We start from the raw sequence: 19,624 nt of genomic DNA, 5'->3' as shown, positions 1-19,624 counted from the left end.
CAAGCTTTTTCAAGGCACAATATTGCTGTTTCAGTAATGACTAAAGTGAAAATGGAAATTATAGCATTTATATAGTGAGAAATGAAACAGCTACAATATTTTTTAGTTAATCTAAAATGATAGAAATGTAACTGTTGGCGATCCATAGTTTTGACCATTACAGAAAAAGTATTTGAAAAATAGCTATCAAAAGCTATAGACAACCCTAAATTGATATTTTAATCTACTGCTATGATCATTTATTTATTGAGGAAATAGTTCAAACACTGTAAAAAAGAATAGTCACTATTTGAATGAATGAATGAATGAACTTTTCTTACAACCTTTGGCCAATCAATTAATTACTATTTAAAGTATATAACTACACAATGTATTTATGCGTAACCAACTATGACAAAAATATGGAGTTAAAATTCTATTAAGAATATTAAAAACTGATTGTGGCAGAAAAATAGCACTTACTTCACTAAATCCAATCTGTTGTTGATTGCAGCCCAATGGAGAAGCGTAACATTTTCTTTATCAGGTTGCCGTACATCATAGCCTGCTTCTACTAACTCACAACAACGATCATATATTCCATACCTTGAAGAAAAGTCTAATTAGTCAGTTATTCTGTATTAATCAAACTTAATATTTGAATTTGAACAACACTGGACAGAATACAGAAAAAGGGAGACATCTCTTATTTTCTATTTCCAAATGACTTCTACATTTAAATGCAATGCACATACTTTCCTTTTCTTCCAAGGTGAAATCTTATTGTTTCTGCCCTACATAATCAATACTATCAGTAAAAACTTTATATACTCTCCATTATGTAAACCAAAATTAGATTTAAGAATTAAGAGCCATGGTGGCCTAGGGTTAGAATGCTGTATTGCAGGGCAATTCTGCCAACTGCCAGGGATTCAATCCTCATTGGCTCAAGGCTGACTCAGTCTTCAATCCTTCTGAGGTCAGTAAAATGAGTACCTAGATTGTTGGGAGCAATATGCTGACTATGTAAAACCACTTAGAGAGGAGTGTAAAGCACCGTGAAGCAGTATATAAGTCTAAGTGCTGGTACTACCATATTTGCATTTTTACAACAATGAAAATGTTTTTAGGCTAGTTATCAAAGTTATCACAAAAACCATTTTATTTTATGAAGCTGCCATTTATACCCGTTCACTGTTATTACAATATTTACTTGAGGACAAGAAAGCAATAACTAGTTTTTGTAAAATGTGTGTAGGTTTTAATCTTTTGTAGTGATGCAACTAGATAATTACAGGTAGTCCTTGAGGTACAAACGGCTACCTAACAACTGTACTGTTCATTTGCACATAGTTTAAGATTGCTTGCAGAAAGATACTTTGCAGTCAATGGTATGTTTATTTGCTTTTGCTTTGAGGATTAGGGTGAATTACTATAGATTGCTTGTAGATCAGCTAATGGGTGGCAGTTCTTTCCCGAAGCTCAATTTGGAACCCTACAAATTTACCCCCATTGCAATTTAAGTCTGAGTACTTGCCTGGAGAGGCTGCAATTCAGAACAGCTGATGGGCGGGCAGTAGCATTCCCTCTGGAGGCTCCAGCTGGGGAACCTGACAAATTCCCTAGCCTCTCAGTTCACTTAAGGATGGCAGAGTCATTTAATGAATCAAAGCAAACAGTAAGCTCAATCTTCGATCATTTAGAGACCCAGTTGATTCGCTTAATGAGCATAATTCAAAAATGTTATAAAAACGAGTCCAATTCATTTTACAAAATTTTGACTTACGACCCTAATGGGAAAGATCCATTAGGGTCATAGCTTGAAGACTATCTGTAAATCATGGAGATAATAACTATTCATCACCATTACTTTCATCTATTCCTTCTCCACCCTTCATCAATGCATTATTTATAAGATCTTCTGAATTTCTAATACACTCAGAATGAAAAGAGAGAGAGTTTGGCGATCCTGATTTAAAAAGTGCACTCTCAACATGTCAGTTTATACCACCTGTGAAAGAACAAGTTGTGTAACACAGGGAGAAAAACACCTGTCTGCTCTTTTTAAATGGCCCTCCTGCCTATGCTAGTAGCAGATAAAAGAAATGGAATTCAGAGCTCAAAGAGAATGGAGACTCAGCTCCCACCCCCCACCCCCCAAATTCCCTGCAGTTCAAGCTAGCTGAAGAGAATGGAGAGAGCTGAAAATCTTTGAGGAAAAGCAGAATTGTGCTACAAGCCAGGAAGCTGTAAGCTAGAAAGAAAACCAAAGCTTCAGTTATGAAGAGGCCTGATGGAAGCAAGAACAAAAAGACTTAGGACAGTTCACCAGAAGCATGGCTTGCTGCCAGATTTGGCAGGGAAGGCTAGAAGAGGCTTGGTGGGTGACTGCCTAAAAGTCCTCTAAAGTGCTAAGCAGTGCTGTAATTGAAGCCTACTGAAATTGACCAGCAGCAGACCAGTATGACATTGTGTAGCCTACAGTAACAGCTGGAGGCTGAAACTTCCCCATTATGCTATTCCCTTTCAGAGTAAGCATCATTATTCAAAGCATAAAAAAGGAATCAGAAACAAATAAGCAAAAGCATTAGAGAAAAGCATTAGATGAAAAGTAATTAACTAAATCACCAACGTCATACACTATATTTCCATATTTGTTTCATGTGGAAATCAACATTTAAGGTATTAATTTTGTATTGTAGCCAATATTGTTTAGGATCAAAAAGGTCAAAAGACCTTTTGACTCGATCCTAAACAATCTTTACTTCTATCACATCCATTCATAATTATATAACAATACAAAATTAATACCTTAAGTGTTGGTTTCCAAATGAAACCAATACCTATATGCTGACTAAAAAATACACTTACTGTGTGGCTTTGACAATATCCCATGTGCTGTAATCATCAATGTGGCTTTTGCGCCCAAGAGTTTCATTGTATCCATGGTTATAGTGACCTTGAGACTTGATTTCCTGAAAAGAAGCAGTTTAAGTAAACTATTTGAAATATATTAAAATGTCTAAAACAGAAAAGTATCAGTTCTACTAAATCAGACTGCTGATCCATTTAGCACTATAAACTCTTTTCCACTATATGTCATATCCCTAGATCAAGTATGGGCAATTTTTGCAATTCCAGTTTCCAGAGTTCTAGAGGACTAAAGAAGGTTTCAGAGACAGCCCATTTTTCTTTTCTGTTTTTAAAACAGTAATAAAAGTGGGAATAAATAAATTGTTTCCACTGTCATCCTCAAGACCTTCCTCTCCCTAAAATAGCCTGAAATTATACATCATAAATGTGACCATATTAGTCTGGAGTTTCATATGCATGATTTTGGACTGATTTGAGGGTAATTTAAATAGTTGAGATAGAAGTCATTTTCTTTCTGAGGGCATCTTGGTCCCATCCTGACTTCTATTTTAAAAACAAGCAAACTGCTGAAATTATATAATCTCATGATGCCACAGATGCCATAAACTAAGAACTGGGAGTCTACATATAGCTTGTGGGGCACTGATTATCCACTTCTTCCAGACAGATTACAATCTGGATGAGAGTAACAATCCTCTTTCACTAGTAATCCCCAAATGATATTCAGGCACACTGCCTCAAAATCCGTGGTTTACGTATGGCTATTGTACGATTTCCCTCAAAGTCAGGAAGCACTTACATCAATAATTTCAGCAAAAATTGCACATTAGTTTCAGTGTAGCTTATTTTGATGTAACCACTGATTTATTTATATCCATATATATACTGTCTGTATTAATAACTCTAGTTACAATACTACCTACTATACAAATAGATGTACAATTAAAATAATTACTTTAAACATGATCATAAAAAATGAAAAGATACACAATTCTTTTGCTTATTATTAGACATATATACATTTCATTCAAGAGTTCAAGATGCATACAGAGTGGTTCCTCTCTTCTTATTTTTTTTCCTCAAAGCAATATTCCTTCTAAGGTAGATTGGATAAGATGGAATGATTGACCTCAGTCATCTGGTAAACTTTCATGGTTGAGAACAAATTAGAGTCTCAATTCCTTTGCTTCTAGTTCAAAAATTTAACCATTATTACATCATGTTGATTATTCTTTAAACTGTGCCAAAGTTTTTCAAATTGCCAAGTTTTTTGCATAACTCTTCAGTAAATCAAGGCAATTTTACGCACCTATTAAAATAGATCGAGGCACATAAACCAGTCTACCTGTACTATGCTTTGTACTTTTCATTATTTATAAACTTCCCAGATGTACCTCATTTACAGTGGGAATACTTTTTAGTTACTCACTCTGAATACTTTCAAATTCAAAAATTTAACAAGAAAATCCCAGCTTAAAGAGCCAATACTGCGTCGCCCAGGCAGCTGTAGTAGCTGCGCTTCTGGTTGAGTGAGCTGTTACCCGTCTGGGTGTTGGAAAAGCCTGGGCCTTGGAGGCCTTGGCTATACAAGCCCTGATCCAGTGGCCTATAGTTGAAGAAGAGACTTTAGTGCCCATTGAAGATGGCTAAAACGAGACGAACAGGGCCTCGGTTTTACGATACGTTGATGTACATTTGATGTACCTGCGAAGAGCCCTCTGAACATCCAATTTGTGCCATCTGTGCTCTTTGTCGTGTGAAGGAGCAGGGCAAAAGTCTGGAAGAACGACTTCCTGAACCCTGTGGAAACGAGAGTTTACCATTGGATGAAGAAAAGGTTGAGGCGCAGGACAACCCTGTTGTCATGGAATGTACAGAGGTCTTCCCTGATGGAAAGAGCTGCCAATTCTGATATGCAGCAGGCCAATTTGATGGCCATTAAGAAGGCGACTTTGTGTGTTAAGAACCACAGGCTTACAGATTGAAGAGGTTCAAACGGGTCCTGAGTAAGGGCTTGTAATACTGTAGACAGGTTCGAAGAAGGATATATGTGGACTGTTGGAGGATTAAGATTGATAGCTCCTTTGAGGAAGAAGCGGATGATGAGCTAAGGAATTCCTCTTCCCATAATGCAATACGGTGGATAGGGCTGCTATCTGCCTGCGTAGCGTAGTAGGAGAGAACCCTTTTTTGAGTCCTATTTGTAGAAAGTCCAGGATCTGTGGCACTGGGGTCGCAGTTGTGTCTGTGCCCTTCTTGGTGCATCATTGATGGAACACTTTCCAGGTAGCATCATATATTCTGTTTGTAGAAGGCCTCCTGGAGGCTTGTATTGTTTTGATGACATTTCTGGAAAAGTTATCCCTCCTCAGGATCCTTCTCTCAAGTGCCAGGCGGTCAATTGGAGCCACTGAGGCTCCAGGTGTTCCAAGACCCCCTGGCCAAGAGATATCCTGCTCTGAGGGTGAAAAATTGACAAGCTCCCCACAGCAGTCTGAGCCAGTGGGGAGCGATGAGAATGATTTCTGCCTGTTCTAGAAGTACTTTCCTTATCACCCCCGGTATGAGGGGAAGACGAGGGAAGGCATAAAGGAGACCCTTGGGCCAGTGGCTGTGAAGGGCATTTACCCCTTCTGTGCCTGGCGACAGGAATCTGGAGTAGAATCGGGGAAGTTGGGTGTTCATTGGAGTGGCAAAGAGGTTGAGTACTGGCTTCCCGAATCTCTGAGCTATGTCCTGGAACAGATCTGGATGGAGACGACACTCAGAGTTGTCCACCCTAGTCCTGCTTAGATAATCTGCCTGGACATTTGCTATCCCCGATATGTGTTCTGCCTTGATTGACAGTAGGTGAGCCTCTGCCCAGGTTCCCAGTTGCTGTGTTTCCGATATGAGGGATCTGGAGTGGGTCCCTCCCTGGCGATTGATGTGTGCTTTGGCCGCCACGTTGCCTGTTAGGATCAGTATGTGTTGGCCGGTTACTGTGCTTTGGAAGTGTTTGAGAGTTAAGTGAATGGCTCTCAATTCTAACCAGTTTATGCTGTGTTGAAGGTCTGCTGTGGACCATTGACCCTGTGCGAGCTGGGACTGTAGATAGGCCCTCCCCATCCCAACAGACTCGCATCTGAAGAAACTGTGATGCGATTGGGTTCTTTGAATAGGGACCCCTTGGTGATTGCTGGGGAAACCCACCACCTGAGGGATCTGAGGACATCCGACTGGAGTCAGACCCTGACGTTGGAGGTGCTGATGCCTGCCCTCTGAAATGGTAGGAGAGGCCATTGGAGAGGCCTGGCGTGCAATCGAGCCCATAGTACTATGGCTATGCACAAGATTAATTTTCCCAGAAGCTGGGAAAGCACCACCAAGGGAGCCGCTTGCTCCGCTGTGACCTGTGCGATCAAGGACTTGATGCTGTCCTGACGCTCCTGGGATAAATATACTTCACATAAATTTGTGTTTATCACCGCGTCCAGTTGAAGGAGGTGGGTGGAAGGTATTAGCTGGCTTTTCTGGAAATTGATTGAAAATCCGTGGTCCTATAGAACCTGGATTGTGTAAGTCAGGTCTGATTTGGCTTGTTGGCTGAAGCTGGACTGGATTAGGATGTCATCCAGATAGCACTGGACATGCACCAGAATTGTTCTGAGGTGCATGACCAGTGCTGCCAGCACTTTTGTGAAGTCCTGGGGACCGATGACAGTCCGAATGATAGGGCCTTGTATTGATAATGGCCCCCTGCATAATAGAACCTGAGAAACCTCTGATGGGAGGGGTAGATGGGGATGTGGAGGTAGGCCTCCGTCAGATCGATGGACGTTAGATTGCCCCCCCCCCCTTGCTCTCCAAGATGGACTGCAGAGATTGCATCTTGAATCTCTTGTATTCTAAATGAGCATTTAGCTTTTTGAGATCCAGGATCGCTCTCCACGCCCCAAAGACTTGGGAACTACAAATAGAATGGTCCTCTGGTACCACCTTGATGGCCTGGATGTCCAGCAAATGCTGGACCGCCGTGTCCATGAGCTTTCTCCTTACGTAGTTCTTGGAGATTGGGCAATGGGTAAAAGTCCTCGGAGGAAAGGACAGAAAATCCAATCGCGCTGTTTTCAGGACCCAGGAATCGGATGTGATGGTCTCCCATTGTTCTGCAAATAGGGCTAGACCTCCACCAATGGGAGGAAGGTTCCAGCAGTCATTTGGATCGACGGTAGGGAAGACCTCCTGTGCCACGAAATGGCCATTTAGTTTGTTTCTATCTCAAAATCCCAATCTATCTGTGGTGATAGGTCCTCATCTGATGAGAACCCCTGCTCCCCCTGAATTTCCTCCTTCCTCCCAGATGCTCTGCTTCTGATGGAATGGGCTGGAAAAGCCTCCCTCTGGTGCCTGGAAAAACCCATGGAGGCTTAGTATTGCACTGGCTGCAATGTCTGAGGATCAGATCTTGGGGAAGACTGGCTCCTCCCCCTCAAGGAGGAGGCTACCCCATGAGAAATGGCCTGAGCAATAAGGGCCTTAAGATCCTCTGATAATTCTGGAGCCACACTTTCTGCTGAGCGCATTCCCGCTGCAGTTGGAGTAAAGGAGGCCTCAGGTGATCCAGTCCTGTCTCTGGTCTGCAATTCTGCAGGACGAGGAAGCATGAAATCAAAAGGAAATCTCTGAGTTTGAATTTCCTCAGCAGGAGGGATAAATTCCTGCTCCCTATCTCCCTCTGGTGACCAAGTCCCTGAAACTGCAGGCAACTTCTGTGCTAATGGCTGCTGAGGGGAGGGACTAACAGGCCTTGGGCTGGGGGGAGGGGGAATACCTCTTCTGGTCAGCTTGCTTCTGAGCTCTGGAGAACTGCTTTTCCAATGCTCTTTGCCTTCTTTCCTCTGCTCTTATGGGCTTTCTGGAATAAAGAGCCTTTGCCTTTAATCTTGTTAGCAGCCTCTTTACTTACAGATCTGGCCTTCCTGGGACTCTGCTTGGATCGTTTAGCACTCGTGGGCTCCATGCTGCAATTGCCCAGATTGCTGGGAGGAGAGCTCTCTCGATCCTCCAATCCTACTGCTCCAAAGGGAATTAAGGTCTGGAAGCCTTCCCTGGGCTGTGACAGTGGTGGACTACCAGTCTCCTGAATAGCCTGCACAACTCACCGCATGGCCAAAACGGCCACTGCCGGCCCCAAAAATCAGCTGGAGGTCGCAAAAGTGAAAGCGGCTGCTCTGGAGCTACCCGATTAAGCCTGGGATCAAAACGACATGCTTCAGCATCCCCTCCCCTGGGGTTGGGGGGTCATTGGGGGCTCCCCCTTGACTGCCTGGGCTGTTAGGCCTTCAATTCAGGGTCTGGCAAAAAAAACAGAGCAGGCAGAAGTTCCAATTGCTGCCTGTTTATCATGATTTGGATACTTTGTGGGAGTTTTTGCAAACCTTTGGGAGAATCTACACTTTAAACTGCTGCTTTCTGCTGAAATTCTTGGAGCCTACCTTTTCCACGTCTCTATAGGGCCAAGACTGAATCATGACAGGGGCTAGGGGGCTTCCTGCCCTGACAGGAAGAGGTATGGCAAAGGTTGATGACTCAGTCTCTGGGCAGAAAGACAGATTCAACCCATATGTGTGGATTATCCCAAAGGCATGCTGGAGAATAGCTACTTTTTTTAACAAATAAGACATCAATCCTAGGTGTATTCCTAATAGAGAATGGAAAAAAAATGTAAGACAGTGGTATCTGACAGATTTAGAGTTATGGCAGACAAGGGAATACTCATCTTTTTGCTCAAACCAAGGCTGGCACTTTCAAAAGGACACTAGGTTCATATATTTTCTTTTTTAATCATTTGCGGAAATTGCTTATGAACTGCTTTTCAGCTATTAGGAATCTTTGGATTGACAAGTCTGAAAACAACTGGTGTGTTTCTTCAATATTTAGCAATAAAAGTTTTAAACAAATTTTAAAGACTTAAATAATTGTTTGGAATAAAAAGCCAAAGGATTATCAGAACTTTGATTTTGGAAAGTTGCAAGCAGACTAAGATTCCAAATGGATCTGAAATAAGATTTTGGAATTGATTATAAGAATTCTTTACATAGTAAAATGCTTTTGTTTTGAATTCTCTTTAAAAACAATGGCAGGATGAGACTGTGAACACTGGATGCCAGAAGGCAACCAGAAGGAATTGAAGGTTACAAATAAAGGAGAACACCACTTAAATTTGACTTCATAGTACAGATGTAGCAAAATATTTTAACACTGGACATATTGAAGGATATTTTTGAACAATTAATCCAGAAGTTAATTTTAAGAGTGTTTCCCTCTATAGATTATGTTTAAAATACATACGTTATGGAAGATCAGCAACTTTTATTAAAAAAGATTGGGACTGCCTGAAAATAAAATTTTAAATGACAGGCTACAGAATGATACAAAAAAAAAGATGCTAAACTGACATACAAATAACAAACCAAAAAGGTAACCTGGAAAATTTCATATTGGATTTACAAAGGAGACTTGTTGAAGAATTTTGTAAGAAGCGACAAAAAAAGAAAGAAAAGAAATTAAGTTCTATGGCATTAGAAGGGACTAGGATCAAGATTCCTAAATGTAAAAGGAAGAAAATAAAGTTGGTTTATTTGATCAAGGTTTAAATAGATAAGTAATCTCTGCTGATCTTTTGCTGATTAGGATTGAATGACAAGGCTTTAAGATATAAAATATGTTTATAGATAAGAAAAGAGATATGGGAAAAAAGAGTTCATTTGTTACATTTTAAGGGAAGGTAGTAAGTTACAAGATTCTGATGAAGAGGAAATCATATCTTTATATGCTTACATATTTATTTTCTTTTTCTTTACTATATTCTTATTTTTTATCTTTTTAATTATAATTTTCAATAAAATGACTATTTTCCAATAGCCACCATTTTCCAAGCATCCACAATTCAATGTTTCTGTAATCCGAGCTCTAGAAATCTTTGTAAGTGAGTGAGGAGTGTGGGGCTTGGTGGGATGGGAAATAAACCCATGGAGATGGGGAGGGGAGGATGGGGGGCAGATAGGTGGAGCATCCCTATAGTCAGCTGTAGTGGTAAATGACAATTTTGGGACCAGGTCATAAGTGGCTTGGGGGGGCTGTCTGCTGAAATTTTGAAGAGCTGCTAAGTGACTTCTCATAAGTTGAGGACTATCTGTTTTTGCTAAACTCCACTGATGACACAGCATAGCACCCCTACTTGGGCCACAGGTGGAAGGTTTCCTCCTCTTTATGAAAATACAGTCATACAAGTTAGATATGAAAGAGCTGGTCACCTACTTGCAGACATTCCAATCTATCAAGGTGCAAAAAATTCTAGCTCCCCTGGGTTTAATATCTATTTGAATTCAATGATAGTTGCCCTAACCAAAAAGGAATTCTATCCTCCCGAACTTTGTGACAGGTATTTGGCAATATTGCTTATGCTGATGATGCAGCAATTATTTCACCTACATAGGTGGACCTCAGAAAAAGTCTGCAGGCCTGAATGGAATTCTGTAAGAAGGCAGATTTACAATCAACTGCTCTAAGACCAAAGTTATAGTTTTCTCAGGAAAATCTAGTTATCACGAACATCAATAGAGCATTGGATATAATAAAAAATAGATTATACTAAATGTGGCAAATACATGTAGAGTCCTCAGTTAATGACCATTCTTTCAGCAACATTTGAAGTACTGATGACGCTGAACATGTGATACTTATGACTAGTCCCCAAAGTTCTGACCATCGCAACACCCACACAGTCACTGATCATAATTCAGGGATTTGTCAACTGGCTCACTCTTATGACAGTTGCAGCACCTTGCAGTCAGGATATCACCATTTGCAAACTTCTCTGCCAGCTTCTACCAAACAAAATCAATGCGGAAGCCAGCAGAGAAAGTCACAAGTCACCCATCTAAATTGCTCCTGCTGCTTTTTTTCCCAAGGAGCCATTACAAACCACAAGATCCCAGCAATATTGTAGACCATCGTGCCCGCCTGCCCATAGCATCTCCCCATCTGTACCCATAGCATATGTCTGACCATACTTGTGCAGCACTCCTCCATCACTGAATTGCGCTTGCACAGCTTTACAACACCCCCTCTCCTGCCTGGGTACACTCTCATGGTGCTGCAACATATCTCTGCCCACCTGCCAAAGAGCTGACCAGGACTTGTGATTCCCTTTTGGCAACCCCAGAGACTTTGCTTATGGAAATCTGCAAGTCATGGTTATGTGATCTCCTCACTTAATGACTTGAGATCCTCACTTGGGAAAGGGACTGCCATTACTAACTGATGTAGCCACATGACATCACACTTTATGATTGTATCATTTAGCAATTGAAATTCCAGTCCCAATTGCTGTGGTAACCCAAGAACTAACCACCTGTACCTGCCGACATCAAGCTTTTTAAAGCTAAAACTATGTTCAAATGCAATACAGTGAAGCCTTCAGACATTGTTCAATTTAGGCTTTTTTACAAGACAAAAAATAAAAAAATCCCACAATGAACCAATCTAAATTACCAATTAAATCTCCAACCTAGCTGCCTAGTTACTTTCTCGTATTCCATGAAACATTCATATCTCAATCAGAAAACTCTGGCTCTTGTTTGTCAAAGAAAATATGAATTGTGAAAACCATTCCTTTTGCACTGTTTAAGATTAGATGCCAATTAAAATTATTTTAATTTCTGTCAGGTAATCTCCACTGAATCAAGTTCTATTCCTGATGACTTCAAGTTCATCTCCATGTAGGGTTTTTTGGTAACAATAAAAAAGCAAACTGTCCTTGACTTCTGAAAGTTTTTTTTTAACTGTGCAAAGTGGCCTACAGTTCTTGGCTTTGATCCAAATTATAAACTAGGTTTTATACTCCTTAGCTTTTTGGGATCAACCCAAGATTGGAAAGATATTGCCAAAAATCTAAATAATTTCCCCATGAATAAAAAATATATAATTATGGTCTTCTACTTCAGCAAGTGCTGAAGGCAAAGGAAGCTTAATTATTAGGAATCCTAGCTGACGGTAGATGTTTAACATTTTCTTAGATATAAATTTCCAGGCATCTAAAAGCAGAGAAGGAAGAATGACAAAATGAATATGTTACTAATATTTCTCCCAAAAAACAGTTTTGGAATAAGCCTCTCCAAAAGCCGTTATAGGTAGACTTATTCATTCAGTGACTCCTCAAAATAATTACAACGCTGAACGAAGGATTGTACAACTGGTGCCCAACATTATGGCAGCTGCAACCTTCCACTCCTCCCCTATAGTCACTTGACTGAAATCTGGACTCTAGGAAACGTGTTCACATTTATAACAGGTTGCCAAGTGCCTCATGATTATGTTTCTCCAGAAAGTCAATGAAGAAACTGGCAGAGAAGGTCACAAGTTACTGTTGCCTGGTTCCTGGGGGCTGACTGAAAAAGGTCCATTGGAACATTTTGAAAAGGACCTTTTTAAGCCAGCCTCTTTGAGAAGGGCTGCTTTCAGATTCATTTTACCCAATACAGGATGAAATTTCTCCATTAAGCAGCCCAGTTGCTCTCAAAAATGCTGGCTGAAAAGTCCATGGAGAAAGCCAAGAGAGATTTTAGCATGGGACGATTGCAGCATGGGGCATTCGGAATCAGTACTGCAAGTGCCCCACATTAAAATCCAATTTGGGTTTCACCAAGAATTTTTTCAGCCATCATCTTAGAGAGCGGTATGGCTGCCTTTGAGGTTGATTTTGTTTCCAAATCCAGCTATGTGCAGCCATTCTACACACAGATGAGAGGGAAACTTCAGTGCTGAGCTGGAGAAAAGCTGGGATCACAAAGATCTGAGCTTCTTTTCTCCAGCCCAGGCTGCAATTCCCTTCTGCCCAGAGGTAGAAAGAGCCTCAAAAACATCATGAAGCAAGTGCCAGTTTTACGGTGTTATTTGGAATATCTTTCTACCTTCAGAAACATTTTGTTAGCTAACTTTCCACACTATAGGTACCTAGTTCGGCAAGGTATGCTTCTGCAGATGGTAAGAAAAAATAAATGAACCTGCATGGAGTACTGTGTCATGCACTGGTAGGCCTAACCAGCTGAGGCCTACTGACCTGCAGTATGTTTCCATATACCATGGATGCTGGGCCTCTCAGGGTTTCGCCCTCCTGCGGTAACTGAAGGACTGCAATGAGTGAAATGGGACTGTGGTCATGAATGAAGCAGTCCTGGGGGCATTTTGCTTAACAGCCACAATGACTTACAACACAAATTCCAGGCTCAATTGAGGTCAAGGAATATCTATCCAGTAAAATGGCTCAATGTAAGTGGAGTAAATGTATAATTTGTAAATCGAACTATCCTGTACTTGAGATCATTATTTCCTTTAAAGAGAAACAACTGTAAAAAAACAACTGCAGAAACTGGGATAAACAGCTGTTGAAATTATTTATTAAAGCCTAGCTGCAAACATTTTTGAAAGCACAGAACATTAACACATTTTATGTTTTTAGACACTGAAAGCCAATCAAAATAATAACTAACTTATTCAGTATAACTTTTAACTCACTTATTAATCTTTCTTATTTGCCATTATGATTATACAATTTTTATACAGCAATAAAGTGAAGCTATACAACCACAGTCTTTAATCCAAACACTGTATTTGGCCTGGAGAATCAACCTGTCCATACAATTCATATTGCAGAATTCACTTATTTTAAATATTAAAAGCATCAATATTCATTATATAAATTATATAAAAATGAAAACAGACCACTATACAGTGGTATGGTTGGTATGGACAGGTTGGAACAACTGCTTTGAAACTCATCAAATTTGGTAGTCAACACATTTTGTTGCAGTATTTTTGTCCTGGTACTCATCATTTGTTCGGTACTCAACTCACAAGCTAGAATTTCTCAGTGTTGGCTGCCCTGTGACTCACTACATTATCCCTTAGGGGGAAAATTTATTTGGTACTCACTGCATGTGTGGGAGTGTCTGTGTATATATATATATTTGTGATATGTAGCATCTATCATTAATACTTATTGAGATAATTATCTACTTCCAAGCAATTAATAAAAATGTTTAAAAATATTGTTCATAAGTGGTAATTTATCCACTTATGTTATCTAGCACAGCATTCATGAACTCCAAATCAAGCATAAATTGTCATACAAACATTTGTTGTGGCCTATTTATAATCCTTCTGCCCATTGAATTACAATATTTTTCTTCCCTTTGTAAATTAAGACTCACAAGTGTAGCTGTCTCTAGCATATGGAAATTGACTCCTGAAGGTTCATTGTAACAAGCAATTACACGTGATGTCACTAAAGCTTACAGAATGCAGGATACTATGAAACTGTGATGTAGAGATGTGTGCTGGACAATATGTTCCAATGTTAAAGTCAGTTGTCTCCTTCTGGATCTGCGTGACACTAGCACACAGTTATAAAAATTTCTGATTTGTGGAAAAAATAATATTCCTAACATATTCCAAATATTTACATTTTCACAATACTTGAACTAAGTATTCAAGACAATCTCTTCTATTCCACTATTCCTGTGTATTAGTGAACAGAATTGCTATATTCTAACAATATAAAATATAACTTATAGTTTTCTAAACATATTATGATTCTGGAATTATTGTGTACAGTTTCATTACAGTATGATTAAAGTGTGTCTACTATCCATTGGACTGCACTATTTTCACTGACAGACAATACAATTTTGTATAAGCATTCTCAGAAGTAAGTGACTGAATTCCATAAGACTTACTCAAGATAGAGAATTGCAAGTTGCAAAATAAGATTTCCAAATTTAAATTACCGTCTTTCTTGATATATGGCACATTGACAGACTGCCATTTTAATGGCAGAAGCATGTTCTTCTTCATAGTAAGGGGAAAAGTTAAAAAGAACAACAAAAGTCTTCCAAACATTTACCATATTTGCTGGGATATTTGTACTTAATTGCTCCTCTGTGAGTTTGAATTTACCATATTGTAATAGCAACTGCGGGAATCCTAAAGAATCTCAGAGCTAAAATCACGTTTCAGATTAACGTAATAGTGAAGATTCTTCTAAATACTCATGCTAAAACTATTACAGTGTTTTGTTAGCACAAGCCATAGATTTCAATATTGGAAGGAAGAGGGCTAACTTCTATGATGCAATGAAGAGCAGATGTTTTAACTAAATATGACATGATCTTCTGGAGGAAAAATAAAAATAATTTGCTGATGTTTTTTATTATTTTAAGCATATCTGCAGGCAACTGGTGTACCAAATACAAGTAATGTAAAATATCATGCATTAGGTGTTCATTGTAAAATCATCTTTCAAACAAAAAATATATGGGATAAAAGGGTCACTGTTTCCCAGTAACTGGTTTTGGAGAAACAAGTAAGTTTGTCTAATTTCTAGATAAAGATCCGTCAAATAATATTTATTGCTATATACTTTAAACCATACTCATAAGTAACATAGATCAAGAAATAACACCACTAGGCCTCATCTGTATGTGTAACAATAGAAGAAAGTAGATCAATAATCCTATGAAAACAGAATGTTTTTTAAAGAAGAACTTTTGCATTTTTCAGACACAGAAATTAAACTTGTAAAACCCCCAGGATGTGGTAAATTGTGTAACTCCATGCTAGAACGATCAGAAAAGTTGTTTTTCTAGGCAATAAACTAAACAAACATATGCAGAGCATATATCTGTAGTACTACTTGTTAAGATGAGAGTGTTTCAGAATCTGAACACCTCCAAAAACACAACAGATACGGTACAACCCTATCAATAGTGTCCCATATCCACCTTTGGGAAAATAGAGGTGCTTTTAACTCTTTCGGACACCAAAGAAAAAGGTAACTCCGGGGGAACTCCAGCTTAGAATAGCCACCTCAACCAACTTCCTTTCACTTTACGTGGAATAAAAAGAGAAACAACTGGAAACAAAATCTCTCTCCTCAACCTGTCTACATGGGACAACGGTTTCTACACCCATTTCCCTACATCTCATAACCCAGCAAGGATCCCGCCCGCTTCTCTCTCTCTCTCCCTGACAATTCCTCCTGTGCCTCAGGGCCATCCTCCGCCCGCGCCCGAGAAGGGAGTGTCAAGAAAGGCGGCGGCAGCTACCAGTGTCTGCTCCTCCCCCGTCCTTCGCTCGACCGGATCAAAAGGATTTCAACTGAGGCTGCAAAACAGCCGAAAACCCACAGGGCCTCACCTCCGAGTGCAAAATAGGAACGCAGCCTGCTTCTTTTTCGTACTCATTTAGAGGCGCCGCCATCTTGGTGCGAACGCACTGCCTGCTGCATGCCGGGTAACGCGCTCCCTCACGACCTCTCTCTCTCTCACACACACTCTCTCTTTCTCTCTCTCGCTCTCTCTCTCTGTGCGCGAGAGGAGGGGAGGGGTTGGGGTGGGCAGCGCCAGCCCGGCTGGAAGTGGTGGGGGGGGGGGAGGAAGGCGAGCCGTAGATTGGATGAGCGACTGAAATCGGAGCCCCCTGCAGCCGTCACAAAATTCCCAGGCCACTTTTGCGGAGATCGATGTATTTGTGCACATAAATGCTTTTATCTTGATCCCAATGATCGAGTGCTAGGAAGTTCGGGGAGAAGGAAAGAGGCAGATCATCATCCGGGCCAAATTCGGGTTATCTTTCCCTATCTTATCAGATCAGGCCGTTTTTCCCAACTCTTCTCAGTGTGCAGGACGGGAACAAGATACTGGCGGATTCGAGATGAGTACAATCCCGAATGGGGAAAGGGCATTGCCGAAAAGTGCGTTAGGATGCTTCAGATGCAAAAGCGACCCAAACTCATATTCTGGCTGTGTTCACATAACCCAGTACGAATTGTGAAAGCCAAAATTCATAGAATTTGCATTATAAACGAAGCCAAACTATGTTTCTGGATGCACACAACTTGTTAGAAACAAGCAAGCAAGCTTAATGTGTGGCGCAAAAGCCTCTTGCATGTAGAATTAGGACTCCACATTTCAATTCTGTTTTACATTGTTTTGCTCTCTGTGCATCACTGGTGGGGTGACGAGCTGGATTTACATCTTTGTAGGGCTAGGGAAAGCACTGCTCCAAGTTTGTTAATTTTCAATTTTCATCAGCCATTATATATGACAAATTTTCAAAAGATTTCTTAAAATCTGGTCAATAATATGTAATAAATCAGTATTACCCCAATGCCGATATTAAACTTTGATGATTCAATAATGGCACTGCTAATCAAAGCAGGGTCATGGAGGATGTCTCCTCCCAGTTTATAGTCAAAAGGGATGGGAGAATTGAGAAGCCTGAAGGCAGCTCAGAAAGTCCTAGACTTGGAAAAGATGTTAGAGACAGAATTATAAATATGTCTAGAACTATGGAAGGAAAGTATTGACAGATTATAGGTATACTGTTATATTAACTGACTCTACATATGCTGAGGAAGGAAGGAAGGAAGGAAGGAAGGTTAAGTTCCTGGTTTTAGAAGTTAGAAATAATCCTATAGTTGCAGTTTATTTTACTTTTTCCAACCCAATATAAAATTGCATACAAATTATGTAAAGAGAACTTAGTATATCCTGATTGTTTCTTCATGATTTCTGATACAGAAGGGGATCATATTTGGTGTTCTGTAGTGTGTGAAGCCAACAAAAGAAAGATTAAGTTAAAAAGTGAGCCAGATGGGGAACAACAGAGAAGAGTATTTTAGAACAAAATCTCCCTATAGGAGAGTCTGTTGGGAAATAGCTTGAAATGCCTCTAATACAGGGGTGTCAAACTCACGTCATCACGGTGGCGTCACGTGACATAGGGGCTTTTTCCCCCTTCACTAAACTGAGCATGGGCGTGGTCAGCATGTGACACATATGACACATGGGCCAGGAGTTAGACAGCCCTGCTCTAATCCATTCTAAATTCCATCTCCCTGGTTCTGTGATGGGAAAGGGAGATAATATTGATAGAATCATAGGGTTGGAAGGGACCTTGGAGGCCTTCTACTCTAACCCCATTCCCAAGGCAGGAGTCCTTATACTATCTCAGATTGTCTAATTGTCCAAATGTCAAGTGGTTTGGGGAAAAATGACATATTGTGTTTTCACTCCAATTAATTATTAGAAATGTAAAAGGCTTAGAATTCAGTCCATTTATCTAGGTGCTACAAAAAAGAAAAAAAATCCCCTGCATCAGTGTGAGAGAGGCACCTGAACAGCAGCACAGAATGTTATTGTTCTGTTGTATGCTCCCTCTTGCTTCCTTCTTTGTTATATGACCAATGGTAATGCTATTATTAAGGATTGGAAAGAATTTAGGAGTCTGAACTTGTGTGCTTTCCCTATCTTGTTATTCTTTCTAACCAAACAGGATGTGGGAAATCAATTTTATTTATTAATAAAAGGAGAGCAGTACTTTTAACGGAGAACCAGGCTCTGTATGGCTGTCTGCAGCAAAAAAGAAAAAAAATCCCCTGCATCAGTGTGAGAGAGGCACCTGAACAGCAGCACAGAATGTTATTGTTCTGTTGTATGCTCCCTCTTGCTTCCTTCTTTGTTATATGACCAATGGTAATGCTATTATTAAGGATTGGAAAGAATTTAGGAGTCTGAACTTGTGTGCTTTCCCTATCTTGTTATTCTTTCTAACCAAACAGGATGTGGGAAATCAATTTTATTTATTAATAAAAGGAGAGCAGTACTTTTAACGGAGAACCAGGCTCTGTATGGCTGTCTGCAGCAAGATAGTTCCTAAAATAGGAATGGGAATATTTGAGGGGCAAAAGAAAGATAAGTTTGAAACCAGGCTGGGGGTGGGGGGAAATCCCTCAGTGCATAGCTGTGTGAGAGACAGTTGGGCAGCATCTCAGCAACCAGTCCCTGGTGGGGTTCAGATAAACTATCCTCATAATACAGTTATTAAAAATAGCTATATAATGGTATCTATATACATCATGGAATTGGTATTGTTCTCTCCAGAGGTGGGCTGCCCTTTCTTGACAAGTGGTTCACTGGTCGTGGGCGCGCATGCGCTGCTTTGGGGCTGCAATACAACTTCAAACAGACCGCTGATTGACTCAGGCAGCTCCGGTGAGTACAGCAGGGTGGCGTGGAACTCACCTGGGCAGCCTGAGCAGAGGAAAAGTTAGTTATTTAGGGAAAGCATAGCACAAGGTTGAGTGGGTGGGCCCAGCTAGAGATCACAGCAAGAGTTCGCCCGAACCTCGCTGACCATCCAGCAGCCCACCACTGGTTCTCTCTTCTCTTTATTAATAGGATTAATAAAAGTATTAATCATATTTTCAAGCAGTCAGTTGATTATAGACATAAAAGACAAGAAATTTAAAGAGCTAAAAACATATGAATGGGATGAATGCAAAATAAAGCTACAGAATGTTGTAATGAAACGGAATTTCTGTAAACTAAAATTCAGCTTTCTTTGTCATGTTTTGAATTTTTTTACTACTTACTTATTTAAAAAATTGTTTACAAATACTTCAAAATCTGATTCATTTATTTTTACTTCTTCCATACATTTGGGAACAATCTTACATGCCTTTAATTAGGAATCAAACTCCTTTGAGCTCATTGGGTTAGGGTTACAAATCACAATTTACTGATTCACAACACACAGATTGTAAGAAAAAAATAGATAACCTTTAAACCCAGTCTGTGTCTCATACCAAGTGACAGTTTTGTGAATGGCCATTATTTCTAGGAAGTTAGCATTATTTGCATCCCCACTATTTCTTCCTTTCATCTCT

At 40.0% G+C, this 19,624-nt stretch overlaps 1 protein-coding gene across 1 annotated transcript in view; it reads right to left on the bottom strand.

Moving 5' to 3' along the window:
• ZDHHC17 (zDHHC palmitoyltransferase 17) overlaps positions 1-16,257 on the bottom strand; it is a 53,766-nt gene extending 37,509 nt beyond the window's left edge. The window contains exons 1-3 of the mRNA XM_026667699.2: positions 16,093-16,257; positions 2,851-2,954; positions 463-585 (exon numbers count right to left, since the gene is read on the bottom strand). Coding sequence (XP_026523484.1) covers positions 463-585; positions 2,851-2,954; positions 16,093-16,155 — 290 coding nt within the window. The 5' untranslated portion in view covers positions 16,156-16,257. The remainder of the gene's footprint in view (positions 1-462; positions 586-2,850; positions 2,955-16,092) is intronic.
• Positions 16,258-19,624: the final 3,367 nt, after the last annotated feature.

The sequence above is a fragment of the Notechis scutatus genome, chromosome 6 (assembly GCF_049901735.1).
Source record: "Notechis scutatus isolate UNSWTSFEM ecotype Mainland chromosome 6, rNotScu1.2, whole genome shotgun sequence".
NCBI classification, from domain to species: Eukaryota; Metazoa; Chordata; class Lepidosauria; order Squamata; family Elapidae; genus Notechis; species Notechis scutatus.
The sequence above is the reverse complement of the archived record's forward strand: the minus strand, read 5'-3'. Positions and strand labels throughout refer to the sequence as shown.